The following is a 13,384-nucleotide window of genomic DNA, read 5'->3' as shown; positions in this document are numbered from 1 at the left end:
TTGTCACCGTTAACGGTAACGAACTTTTTGATCCGTGTATTAATATATAACAACCGTCTGCCTAAAGTATGTTGAAGGGCAAATTTTGCAGCAATAATCGTTAGAATAAAACATCCACAAATCTATGTGTTTAGGTTGTGGTTCCGCAAAAAAGAACGATTGTCAAGTCAGACTAACTACAACTTCCGTTTTTCTGTATTCAAAATAAAACCCGAAAAGCCCAGTAAGACGCAAGAATAGAGACGCTATATTTAAATTCAAGGCTTCATCTCATTGGTGTGTGGTTCAAATGGCATCTCGTCATTAATGTGGTAATTTCAACTGGTGCCATATCTGTGCAAATGCATTTCACTTTTTTTCCAGTGTCCATTAGGGATTTGATCTTGCGTTCTTGCGTAAGGTTGTGTGTTGAATATTTATTTACTGGTTGATTTATTCATTCATTTGAATAGACTGAATTGGTCATCGGTGGCTTTCTTCATCAGACAACCACTCTTTAACTCAGATTTACTGCAAATATTTTTCTCTACGCTGTTTATGTCAGAATATCACATTGAGGGTCAAAACAAAAATCTGTAGTTTATGCAGTGTATTAGGCACATTAAAAGTGTCCCATTAAATAACACAACGATTTTAGTGAAGGCTATATTGTGCAATTAACCAGTTCCCAGATGTGTGTGTGAAACTAAAATCACATTTAAATGTAACATTAGAATTTAATGAAAAGTGTATGTGTCCCTTGTCAACTGGGAAAGCAACTGGCCACTGGTGGGAATAATAGTGATTCCCTTTACTTAAATAATAGTCCTGTATTGAAATTATTGTATTGCTTCAGTAAAACTTCAAAAGTATAGTTATTGCTACAGTTGACTGCCTTTACAAATATTTTCTCCTTTTCAGATGTATCTTAATCTGACCATTCACAGATTATATGTAGGATTCACTTTCAACCAACTAATTCTTCACTTTTTACTTTGAAGGAAGACTCTAAACCATGACTGTCGGCGTTATTCAATCTAGTTTGATGTAGCTTTACAAAGAACTACAAAAATGGCTTCTGAAACTGGGGAGCGGGGCCTAACTTAAATTGCTGACTTAATATAAGCCTGACATAATGAATGAAAGTCCTTCTGGTTATCTAATTTCACAGAGGTCTATGCACGTATACAATTTTTACGTACACGTCTGAAATACGTTTATTGTCACGGGTGGCCGTTAGTCGGAGATTTTTGCCGGAAGTTTTTACGTCGTGCCGGTGTCTGACCGGCGATGTAGCAGTCAGTGGGTCTTCAGGCAGGAAAAAGCGCCAACTTCTGCTGCACCGTCTGGATCGTCAAATAATCTGTAAATGGCTGTAACACTGGATATTCTGTGAAACATATTGAACTTCAGTTTGGAATGACCCATTCAGGTAAGAGTAAACCATCCGTTGATGCTGTTGGGACCTTGAGAGTTGGTTTTCTTTAGCTAAGTGAACTGTTAGAAACGGCGTGTTGCCTGTTGTGTCCTCCCACTTCTTTACCGCACCGTTTTGACCCAGTTTTGTCGCCGTGTTGTCTGCAAAGTGGTCAACAACACCAGTTTATTGTGCGCTGTTTGCTACACTGAACTACCTGTGATGCCCAAAACATAACGGTTGCTATTTTTTTGACAGCTGAGAGGGACAATGAAAGTAAGAACATACCAGTAAGTTAGCGTTAGCCAGCTAACATGTTATATAATGCGTTGCTCGGTCGGTTACTGGGTTGGATGTAGTAAACCAGAACTGGCTACGCTAGCTTATTTTAGCCAGTCAGGTTGTAGTTAAATAACTGCGTAGTATCAACTTAGTGCGTAGTTACTTTCGTTCTCGTTGAACTCTCGATGGCGCCCACTGAAATGAATTTCTGTCTTTCCATGTGTTGCCAGTGAGGTGCGCTGTTGCATCTTAGTAGAAAAAATAATCTCCCTCGAGGTACCGGAGAAAAGATGCCAGGCCTGCAGGGTGAAAGTGTTTCGGGGACGCTGGGGAGCCCCGTCAAGAAGAGCAAACTCTCTCTGAAGTTCCTCCAGAAGAAAGAAACTAAACGGGCTCTGGATTTCTCTGAACCGCAGGCAGATGAACCTAAAACGTTTGAACCAGTGGAGCCCGAGGCCAGGTGGGTGCTGTGCTGTCAATGTGTGATTTATTTGGGGTCACAAGAAGTTCAGAACACTGCTTTAGTCCCAAACCTTACCTTGTCCAGAAGTGGTGAGCCTGCCTGCCATGTTTCTGGTAAAGGAGTAACTAAGAGCATAAGTAATAACTCTTAATCATACATTTCACATATTCAAGTTTTTATTATACTTTTATTTATATATATATATTGTGTGGAATTTGTGGAAACGTATTGTTGTGATAGTCACAGGATGTTAACATGCAAATTGCATTTTTATTTTGAGCAAACTATAAATAACAACTTGCCAGTCAGTCATGTTCGGTTTTATACATGTTCAGGATTTGGCTTCATGTGATGTAAAACAGTGGATAATGATTGCACTTATATTGCCCTGCCACAGTGAAATCAAACAAGCATAAACGAGTAAGTAGTTGCTGATCATAATTTTCACTTTTAATTTGGAACTTCTCCACTGTTCAGCAGCTGTGATCAGGTGGTCCCTGGTCCTTCTCCATGTCCAGCCTCGCCTGGCCTTCTCCTGCCATGCGAGAAGAGAGAGAACTTGGTCCCATTTGTGGGGCTCAACAACTTGGGCAACACCTGCTATTTGAACAGTGTCTTACAGGTGGGTGATCACCAGAGGCAGAATGGATCCATAGCTGTTCTTTCTGAGTATGTCATTTAATTTAACAAGTCCTAGCATATAAAGCCACAATACGGACCTTTCATTATTATAATGTGACTTGACGGGAAATTATTTCTGTGGTGTTGTTGAACATTGACACTATAGACAGAAACACAGAAGTGCTTGGCATAGTGTACAAAACAGTGGCTTCAGTGGCTGATGTAGAACAAATAAAACAGATAAGTGGCTGCTCCACAGCATTTTGTGTCCTCTTGACTGTGACACGCTGACTTATCTGTACTGACAGTGTTTGGATGTAGAGACGGGGTCATTTTTCATGCCATGTATGAAATAAAGACTCTTCTCTTGTGGAGGAAAGAACATCCAATATGTGTAAGGGCGAGTCTTCCTGTAGGCCACGGGTGAGACAATAGGGTGCCCTTTTATGCTATATTCAAGTAGGAGGCTTTTCAGTGTTGTATTACTTCTACATGTGTCATGATCGTGTACTACTTTGACATTGCACAGGTATCTGCAGTCTTGCTTAAAAAGCACTGAGTTCAGTTTAAAAAAGGGGAGGGGGGGCATAGAAGTTTATTAAAAAGTCTAAATTTTCATGTACAGAGGCTAAAATAATTATTCCTGCCTGCCACAGGCAGTAACGTTATAACGTTATAGAAAAAGTTAAGGGATTTAAGTAACTATTGGCTGGAAAATCCCCATTACTACTATTCTAGACCACTGACTTTATGTAAACTTCATTAAGTTGTTAATCCATTTTCTGCTGCTAATTCAGGTTTAAGGATTAATAAATGGTGTCATGATTTATAGTATACACTGCTGGGAACTACTGAGAACAAGGTGATGGAAATGGCAATGAATTCATGCACTTGGTAAATATTTGAAGGCTTTATCACCCCTACTGGTTGTCATTTATTTAGGAAGCCTTTTGGAGTTTTCTGTTCAGATAACTCATCTTGTTGATGTCAAATTGCTCCTGCAGGTCCTGTACTACTGCCCAGGGCTCAGAGAGGGCATGAAGATTCTACACAACCTGTCTAAGAGAAAAGACAAAGCAAAGGGAGAAACTAATAAAAGCGAAGAGGTTTGTGCAATACAGATTATAATTTTAATTGACATTTACACTTGAAAACAATGGCTATTTGTACAATATGGTGTAAGCAACATACATGTTCCTGTTATTGTGTCCAGACCCTTTCAACATGATTTGATAGAATAGATATGAAATCACAATTGAAAGACTTGTTTTATTCGTTTTTTGATCTCATTTTATTTCTGCATCCGCACTGTCAGCAGTCAGAAGTTGTAGCCGAGGCTTTGCCGCCTCAAATTGAGCTGCTCGGGAGCTTCAACAGTCTGATAACATCAGTGGAGCAGCTGCAGTCCAGCTTCCTGCTGAACCCCGACAGCTTCAGTGAAGGAGAGCTGGCCACACCGCCTCGTAAGATACTCCACACACTCAGGTAACAATGTGCTTACTTTGAAATACAGATTGTGCCCAAGTGGCTGACGTAGTTGTCTTACACCTATGATTTTTCTGCTGAAGAAAAATCAGAAACAAGTTGTTTTTGCATTACACACAAGTAGAATTTTGAACCTGCTGTCTTTCCTAAAACCTGGCTTATTTAAGAAACCTTTTCTAAAACCACCTTCTTCTGTTAACATCATTGTATAGACTTTCACACTTTTGTAATTGAACACCCAAATACTGTCACATTGCATGTATGAGTGTGTAGTTAAAATGAGAATGACCAGTTAACAGCTTCTCATGGAGCCAAACCCATAGATAAGAATATGAATGCATTGCTTTAGTAAATGCGTTTATTGTTCTTTTTTTATTGTATTTGATTAATGGATCTAAAATTACATATTTTCTTTTGCGCAATAGTTAAAAAACCCAAGGAGCAGCAGCTTGAGGTCACATTTTTAAAGTGCTCATCATTGTTAATTATTTTTCCACCAGTGGACTAATTGTGACAGCTCTACGTGTGTTGCAGGCAGCTGAACCCCATGTATGAAGGTTGTCTTCAACACGACGCCCAGGAGGTGCTGCAGTGCATCCTGGGATATATCCAAGAGGCTTGTGACACCATGAGGAGGCAGCAGGAGTTGGAGAGGAAGGACGACGACCTGACCAAGGTTAAAACCGAGAATGGTGTCGATTTGGGTTCCGGCGCCTCTGCAGCAGAATCCAGCGCTCCCACAGAAGAGGACGGCCAAGTCAGCGGCAAGAGGAAGAGTGACACTGAAGTGGGAAATGCCAAAAAGAAGCCAAAATCTGTCAAGTCTAACAAATCTGAGGCAGAGGAAGGAGTGAGAAATAAACCCCTCACACGCTCCAAAAGGAGGTCCTCCAGTGACATCACTGTAGACAGCACCCAAGACAAAGATAGAGAGGGTGAGGCAGAGGATGAGGGGGTGAAGAAGCTGCATCGGGAGGAGGAGGGAGGGAGTGACAGTGAGGAGAAAGGTGAAAAGGCATCTAAAGAGGCAGATGGGAAAAGAAAGAAGAGGGTTAAGCTGAGCTGGCTGAGGCCTTCTGGCAAACAGCCGAGTATATTCTCCAAGTTCCGTAGCGTGGGGAAGATCAGCTGCACGACTGTGAAGAACCAAAACAAACCAGAGCAGAACGGGCTGACTCACGACCAAAGTCCAAATGAGAAGACCAGTGAGGAGCGATCGCCACAAAACATGGCAGAAGACAAGAAGGCAATGAAACCTCAAGGTAAGAGATTATTACTATCAGAGGAACAAGACATGGCAGTCCTTTTATGTGAGAAGCAAGATTGATTTAATATGGGTGATCTATTTTGCCTGGTGCAGGAAACGAGGGATTCATAGCATAGCTAGAATCGCTATATATATACATTAAATATGACAGACCACTCAGCCCCGTCTCTCTGCGTTTGTTAGATTCAGAGGGCCTGGATCTGATGAAGCACTTGTTCCAGGGCCAACTGGTTCTGAGGACTCGCTGTCTGGAGTGTGAGAGCTTCACAGAGAGGAGAGAAGACTTCCAGGACATTAGTGTCCCAGTGCTTGATGACCAACCCAGCAGCTCGGACGACATCTCTGAGGGTGAGAGGGTTTGTACAATTCTTAGCACCTGATCTGGTCCCCATTCTAGGCTGTCTAAAAAAAAAAAAAAAAGTTTAAATAAATATAACTATACACGTAGTATTTCTCTTGTTTTGGATTATGGGCATAATGCACAAAAGTATTCAAATGGTTTTAACCCATTTGTTTTGTTTTTTTTAGAGGGAATAATCCCACAATAATCACGGGGTTTTTTTTTTTTTTGCCTCACACCTTGATTGATTATAAGCATGCTCTGTGGCAAACAGCTGCAATAACTGCACAGTGAACACACAAAACATTATCTCTTTTTTTTATTACATTACCCTCTGCCAGATAAAATTGGAAGGTAATCTTATCTTGGATTTCCAGAAAATGAACGTGTACACCCCTCCTCTTTCTTCAAGATCAGCATGCAGATGAAAAATAGCACAACTCAATAACTGCCGTCCTCTCTCTTCCCAGTCTCTCCTGATCCTAAACCAGAGCTGAAGACACTGAAATGGGCCATCGGTCAGTTTGCTTCAGTGGAGCGCATCGTCGGGGAGGACAAATACTTCTGTGAGACCTGTCATCATTACACAGAGGCCGAGAGAAGTCTGCTGTTTGACAAAACTCCTGAAGTGATCACCATTCACCTGAAGCGCTTCTCTGCCAACAGTTTAGAGTGAGTTGATGACTAGTCAACACATTACCTGTTCAGTTTTGTGCTCATTTCAGTCTCCCATCTGTCTGTTTTAGACATGTGTCAGTTTACTTGAATGTAAAACAACTGATCCGCCACCCTCGCTTCCTCTGAGGATACAAAGGCCATTTCTGGTTTTTGACTGATTTCCACTGAAATACAGATTTTTAATGGGAGCAATGTGGCAAGAAGACACTGCTCACTGCTGTGCATTGAAAAAAAACATCCCTTTTTGGTTGTATTTTATTAGAAACGATTGCACAAACCAATGTATACAGTAGTAACCACAGGCTGCTTGGCAATGTAGAGTTGTAATCAAACACAAGTCAAATGCAACAGTTTGTTGAAGTGCATTTAATTGTGTTGATAACCAAAGTAATTTTCACATTCTGTAAACTGTGATGAAGCCTGGTATCACACAGGAAAGGTCTCACCTAATTTCTGAATTGTCCTGTTGAATACAGCATCATGATCATGACAATATTTATCTCTGTCACTCATCTATTAACTCGCCTGTTTCTTTTCCTCGTAGACTGGACCCGTATGCGGGTCTGTCTAAAGTGAACACTCCTTTGCAGACCCCTTTGACCTTGTCTCTGGAGGAGTGGTGCACCCGACGTTCGTCCACGAAGGGTCCACACTATCAGCTGTTTGCTGTGGTCATGCACAGCGGCGTCACCATCAGCAGCGGCCACTACACCGCCTACGTCCGCATGTCTGGTCTGAAAGAGGTGAAGCTCTGGCTGCGGGACAGAAAAGAACCAGAGGAGGAGGAGGAGGAGGAACAGAAAGAGGCAACGCGGGTGAAAGACGGAGTGCTGGATTATGATGATGGGGAGGTGTCGTTTAGCCTGAATGCAAGGAGAGGTGCATGTTTGGCCAGCAGCAAAACGGGAGGCAAGAAGCCGTTAGAGGGTGGGGTTGGACTCCTGGGGGGCCAGAGGAGTTTGTCCAGTTATGACCTCGGGAACGGCAGCAGCACACACACAGAGAGAGCAGCCGGTGGTGGAGCAACAGAGGGATCCAGACGGAGAAAGAGCAACAGCCTGGGCCAGAATACTGAAGCAGGACTTAAAAAGGAGCCCGGGGTAGGAGAGGAGGCATCGATGGCTCCCTGTGGTGGGGTGGAGACCACAGAGCAGCAGGCTCTGAACAACCTCCTTGAATACGAGGGCAAATGGCTGCTGTTTGATGACTCTGAGGTGCGTATGTTTGAGGAGGAGGACTTCCTGCGAGCCTGCTCTCCTCAGACATACTCCTCATCGACTCCGTACCTGCTGTTCTACAGAAAGATGCCTGATCCTGCACACTGATGTGAACACCGGGGCTGCTGTTGACTCAGGAGGATGTGCCAGTCGGGCGTTTTGGCACCTGAGCACCCAGACAGAGAACAGTTGAACTTTGCTACACAGCAAATGGTGCCAAAAATACTGTGGCTGCCATATTGGCACCTGAACTGAAGCTACTTTTCAGAATCCCGTACTGCAATCTGTTCTCACTGTGGGACCAAAGCTGTTCACACCTTCTCATGGACTCGTATGCTGGGACAAATGGGGATTCGTCTACATGCCAGGGATAACTTTAGCCTTTTTGAGACTTTTTTTTTTAATGTGACTCTCGTCTCTGCAAACTGAATCCAGTGGCCTGTCTTTTTTGTTTGAAGGACACTGGCTTTGATACTTTTTCTGTCATTGTCTTCAACATGTCCTGTTTTTGATGTTTTCTCAGCTATTGATTTTGTATGGTTCCTTTTTACAAATTGGAAAAGCACTTTCAAACTAAAATCTAATTAAGTAACAATGCAAGATGTTTTTTTTCCTCCTATCTGATCACTTTTCTATAATCCATTCATTTGCATTTACGGGAGACTTCCAGTGCTGTGTATATTTGGAATTACTCAACTAAAAGCCAAAATAAGAGCCAAATAAGACAAAAAAAAATCCTTTCTGTTTGCAAAGCAGCAGACTATTCTCCATGAGGTTAGAGAGAATGTGCTGCAGATTTTTCTTCCTGCAATATTTTTTGTCATTTTGAAGAAAAGCCTTTGCCCACCTCCCATAACAACTGCTCAAAGTCTTGCACAGATGCCTTATTCTACAAACATATTTCATGTAAATCAGAAGCCTGGAATTGGTACAGTCTAAACAGGAATAACCAACAGTGTTGGACTGACTTACCATATTTACAATAATGGCATATTTTTACGTCAAACACACTAAAATGTTAAGTATCCAATATATGCCAAGTTTGTCCATACTTTCTGGCTCTGTTCATACACAATAGGTCATGCTGCTGACTTCCTCGCTCAGTCCAGACATCACAAGCTTTATCAAGGTGCCAATTCAGAGTGAAGATATGTGAAACTTACACTTTTAAAAATGTATATTTCTTCAGAAAGCTATCAGGTTTTTAATAAGATATGTATAACAAGGTTATTAAACTGCTTTGTTCATGTTTCATATCTAATTTAGTGTTTAAGAATTGGAATATTTGAATGTGAAAATCTGCATCTGTTATCTAAAGGGTAAATTAATCTTAATTCAGAGAGGGAGGGGAACAGTTAAACAAGCACAAAACATCTGAGCAGTAATCACTAAAGAACTGAGAGGGCACAGGGACAGATTTATAAGACTAAAACCTTTCATTTTAAGACCCGTCTCAGCGGTATGAATTTGATTGCTTGCACATTACCAGTGTTGGCAGTTTGTGTTAAATGTGTGCAAACTTTATCTTAGAGCATCACAAAACTAAATGCTCCTACTGCCCTCCTACTTCTACAAATGTTAGGCTTGGTTGGTTTTCCAGACAAATTAAATAAATATGATCCTAACAACTGGATTTTAGTGTTTTCCCTTTAAGACAGCAAGATTAACACGTTCTCTCTCATGTTCAGGATCCCATCATCAGCCAAAACAAGCTGGAGGAAATCAGGAAAAAATTGCGTTTCACAGAGGTTCCTGTTGAGCAAGCATTGCATTTGTTTTGTGTGCATCAGTCTCTTGTGTAATTAATGACATCATGTAGCTTTGCAGATGAAAAATATGCTTAAAAGGTATTTTGCAATGTAGTTTAAAATGCTAAATAAAAGTGACATTGTTCAGCTCTAGCTCCAGAGTTTAACTCCAATCATGGTTTCAGGGAATGAATCTGTTATTTAGCTGTGTTTCATGAGTTAATAGACATTATGGGCTGTATTCAGTTATTTCACTGTAAACAATGAATACCTGGGAAAGGTTTCCAATGCAAGTTTTGAAATTTAACTAAATGCTTACAGATCTGGTGTAATATAATGTGACAGCAGCCCCAGTACACGTGTTGTCTCCTTTAAAACTTCCTCACACCAGCTGTAATTATGTCAATGTTGGCAGGTTCATACTGCAAGCAATAAAGTTTTTACCTTCAGATGTCCTCACTGTTGATCCTTTTCATTGTTGCCAAACATTAAGGTCATACGCTTTTTCACAGCCTACTGATTTGTTGTCTCCAACCTAACAATAATCCTATAGACACAAAAATAACATTAGAAACCAAGAATATTACCAGTGTACACCAACTGAACATTAAAATATTTATTTAGTAAAATATTTAAAATAAAACAAAACTACATAAAATTATACAATGATGTTTAAAGTACCTAACTTTAAAACATTCTTTCAACTAGAAATCATAATAAAGCATCATGATAAATAACAGTACCATTTTTTGCATGTTTTCATTTTTTCCTCCCCCCGTTTTGAATTACATAAATTTTCAAGTTGTAAAATGCATTGCTACACTGTAATAAAAAAAGTGCACACATGAAATTGAATACAGATTTTTTTTGACACAGTATGTAATTAAATAGACACCTTGACTTTTAAAATTGTACCTTTTCTGCAGAGAAAAAAAATGGTTTTGGCACTAGAAGTAAAAAGGGATTGTTTTCAGTGGCTTTCAAAAGTGAAGGCTAACATTAGCTTTCTTTAACGGTTGCATAAGGACAAAGATAAAGACTTGTTCCCTTGTGTGACAAATGGTCAGCAAAGAAAAATTCTACATGCCAAGGTACCTCTTTAATCTGTAAGATCCACTTGTTCGTCCCGTAACAGTTTGTCTGTAAACAACTTAAGACACTGGAATGACGTACCAAGCTGCAACATGTTTAGCCTTTCTTTTAGCACTCTCCAAAACAATGACCAACTTTGAAGACACTCCTATTTACACTCAAGAATAAATTAATATAGCAATTTATGTTATGTGTGTGTGTTTGTGTGCCTGTGTTCTCTTCATCTTCAGATTTCAAGCTTGCGAAGACTCATTCTGCTAAAGGAATCTCTGAAAATCAGAAAAAAAACATGTTTGTGAGAAGAGTGAGAGCAGTGCTTCCCCTATATTAATCCTGTAGTGGTGGAATAATGAGAGCAGCTTGTAAAATTTCACATGAGGCTTCACGTTTGGGATTAGCCCCATTACACACACAGAGGAGCAGAGGAGAGGCGGGTGAAGTGAAGATAACGTTGGTACTGGTTACAAACAGGCTCGGTAGTGAACAACAGGCTAATGGACGGACAGATTTGTGCTTTTAGGTGAGCTGAGACTTTGTGGTTAAAACAGATGGGTGATGCTTTTTTGCCCTCTCAGCTCTCCGTCAAGTTTGCTGAAAATGATGTGAGCACTGCGCCGGACTCCATTTAAAAAATAGCCTTGTTGTGCTACCATGCTTCTCAGCAACCAGTCAGATAGCCTGGGAGGGAATTTGGCGCAGTTAACACACCAGTCACCAGCAAAATTTGTTTTAATGGAAACTCAACTCCTGGCATTCGCTCCTTGTCATGCAAACCAGCTTTAAAAGTGACATTGTGTCTTTGCTGTGCTGTGGATCTAATTTATGCTGATGTGAGGGCTGGTTTATATGGATTTTGAAAAGTGACTGATAAATATTTTTCAGCGAGTGTACAATGGCATGTAAGCAAAAACTTTAAAGTGTCAAATATGAGAATGGAATTTGGTGTGATGGGGGCCTATCCGCCACCCCAGAGCAATCAACTAAGGGGAAACACTAAAGACTGTGTGGACTAAAATGTCCAGCAGCCAGGTTTAAAATCCACACATGCTACAAGACCAATGTAAATGACAAATGTAGGGTTCCCATTGTGATCTTGATGAAGACTTCCAGGACTTTTACATGACATGATATGTTACATACATAATGGTAGTCTTTGATTTTTTTTTTAAGTTTATGGTCTTCGCTATAAGACTTGCTGTTATTTTCATTATTTTGTGGAAGCTGACCAGTGGGAACCGTACATAGAAATACAAACACAGAGACTCAAAACAGCGTCACAAAACGTAGTCTGAAAGTCCCAAACTACCTTGTCAAGCTGTCCGTTTGCTGCATGATTTTTACAGAAGCAAAAACAAACAGAAAAAAAAAAACTTAACTTCCAAAAGAAATCATCTACTCTCACACTCGCTCTCTCTCTCTCACACACGCAGGAACAGAGACGGCGGCCCTGTTCGGTCCTACCTGTGTGAGTTGACCTGCAGCACAGGTTTATAAAGCTGAGGGATCTTTCTGTTGATGAGGGGCTGCAGCGCCTCCTTCAGCCGGTGGTAATTCCTCTCCAGCTCCCTCTGGTACTCCTTCTGGTCTGGACCAATCAGGCTCTTATTCTTACGCAGGGCATCTTCACACCTTTGGCAGAGCAGTCGGTCAAACACTGGCATGAAGATTCAGTGCTACGCTTTCTTGATGGGGCAACAGTTAGATGCCAAAAATGCTTGCTTGATTTGCTAAAGGCATAATGGTCAAGTTAAGGCTGTCATCTCTCTGAGTCATATCAACAGCTTTTTGGCTGATCACACAATATTAAATTTTTCAAAAACATGTTGTACCTGTTCAGGTATCTGACTCATCATCCTCAGCACATACCTCTTTGTGAAGTCTTTGAAGCAGAGCCGTAGCTTATTGTGGTGTCTGTACAGCTTCGGGTCACTGGGAATCTCTGACAGGAACACCTGAGCCACCTCCAAAGGACCCTGAGGAAAGCACACAACATGATGATCCATCTACATCTTTACTTATCCATTCCATTCTATTCAATCAGCTGACGTTTTCACCCAAAATGACCTCACATGCACAGTGAGTGCATTCAGTCTTGTTGAAGCAACCCAATAATCATGCAAGTACACCAAAACACAAATATGCTGAATTTCTTCAAGTGCTACATTTAGAATAAGAGATAAAGAAAACAGTTTTTTTGTTATCCTAATGTATCACTACATATTATATTTACTCAAAGATGTATTTCTTATCAAATATATCTGTCACCTGGTTGACAGTTGTGCCGACTGATCCCTGAAGGACCATCTGCAGCATCTTTGCATCAGCAGGGTCCTGGTGGGTGGCGAAGGCCAGCTCCTGAGTCTTCTTCTGCATGTCCTCTATTGCCACCTCGATGGGCGTGGATATAATCTGGAAAGTGACAAAGAGAGAGGGACTTTTAGCGATCAAGGCGCAAGGCTGACTGAAAATGAAAGCTGTCTGCAGGTCAGCTGTTTGCTGTGAGCAGCTGCTAAACTGTTGCCCCACCTCCTCTTTGTGGATGATGTTGATGCGTGTCTTGATGTAAGGGAAAGCGTGGGAGGTGGTGAGGATGGTCTTGCGTTTGAACTGTTCGTGCAGGTCCCCGTGGGCCCGCCCATCCAGAGTGAAGGGGGTGCAGTAGACGAAACGCCGCAAGTTGTAGTTCTTGTCGAAGTAAGTGATGCGGTCCTTCATCTCATATGTGTCAAAATACGGCTCCACATATGTGATCTGGATGAAGGCCTGCAGAAATACAGAGAATCAGATGCTCAGAC

General features: G+C 41.2%; 2 protein-coding genes across 14 annotated transcripts in view; one reads left to right on the top strand and one right to left on the bottom strand.

The window, feature by feature from the left end:
- The first annotated feature begins 1,290 nt into the window (after positions 1 to 1,290).
- usp1 (ubiquitin specific peptidase 1) lies at positions 1,291 to 9,952 on the top strand. Of its 3 annotated transcripts, none has more exons than XM_041935462.1 (9): positions 1,291 to 1,411; positions 1,909 to 2,138; positions 2,622 to 2,763; positions 3,767 to 3,868; positions 4,078 to 4,247; positions 4,782 to 5,509; positions 5,698 to 5,862; positions 6,325 to 6,526; positions 7,077 to 9,952. In XM_041935462.1, the coding sequence occupies exons 2-9, from the start codon at positions 1,969 to 1,971 to the stop codon at positions 7,855 to 7,857; spliced, it is 2,460 nt and encodes an 819-aa protein (XP_041791396.1). In that variant the 5' UTR covers positions 1,291 to 1,411; positions 1,909 to 1,968; the 3' UTR covers positions 7,858 to 9,952. The 3 variants fall into 3 exon arrangements, with proteins under 3 accessions (XP_041791396.1, XP_041791397.1, XP_041791395.1); XM_041935463.1 differs by having other exon boundaries at positions 2,619 to 2,763; positions 4,081 to 4,247; XM_041935461.1 differs by having other exon boundaries at positions 2,619 to 2,763.
- A 146-nt stretch (positions 9,953 to 10,098) lies between these two features.
- Positions 10,099 to 13,384, bottom strand: part of dock7 (dedicator of cytokinesis 7) — a 49,632-nt gene continuing 46,346 nt past the window's right edge. For all 11 annotated transcript variants that reach the window (XM_041935449.1, XM_041935451.1, XM_041935452.1 and 8 more), the window contains 5 exons: positions 13,116 to 13,352; positions 12,855 to 12,998; positions 12,456 to 12,562; positions 12,051 to 12,218; positions 10,099 to 10,858 (listed from right to left, as the gene is read on the bottom strand). In XM_041935449.1, coding sequence (XP_041791383.1) covers positions 10,816 to 10,858; positions 12,051 to 12,218; positions 12,456 to 12,562; positions 12,855 to 12,998; positions 13,116 to 13,352 — 699 coding nt within the window. In that variant the 3' untranslated portion in view covers positions 10,099 to 10,815. The remainder of the gene's footprint in view (positions 10,859 to 12,050; positions 12,219 to 12,455; positions 12,563 to 12,854; positions 12,999 to 13,115; positions 13,353 to 13,384) is intronic.

This window comes from Chelmon rostratus, chromosome 4 (genome assembly GCF_017976325.1).
Source record: "Chelmon rostratus isolate fCheRos1 chromosome 4, fCheRos1.pri, whole genome shotgun sequence".
Lineage (NCBI taxonomy): Eukaryota > Metazoa > Chordata > Actinopteri > Chaetodontiformes > Chaetodontidae > Chelmon > Chelmon rostratus.
Note: the sequence above shows the minus strand (reverse complement) of the source record. Positions and strands in the feature narration are given on the sequence as shown.

Coding starts and splice junctions, on each gene's coding strand:
- usp1 (XM_041935461.1), top strand. CDS start 1,969: ATGCCAGGCCTGCAGGGTGAAAGTGTTTCGGGGACGCTGGGGAGCCCC. Junction 3,869..4,077: donor AAACTAATAAAAGCGAAGAG/GTTTGTGCAATA, acceptor CCGCACTGTCAG/CAGTCAGAAGTTGTAGCCGA. Junction 6,527..7,076: donor TTCTCTGCCAACAGTTTAGA/GTGAGTTGATGA, acceptor TTTTCCTCGTAG/ACTGGACCCGTATGCGGGTC.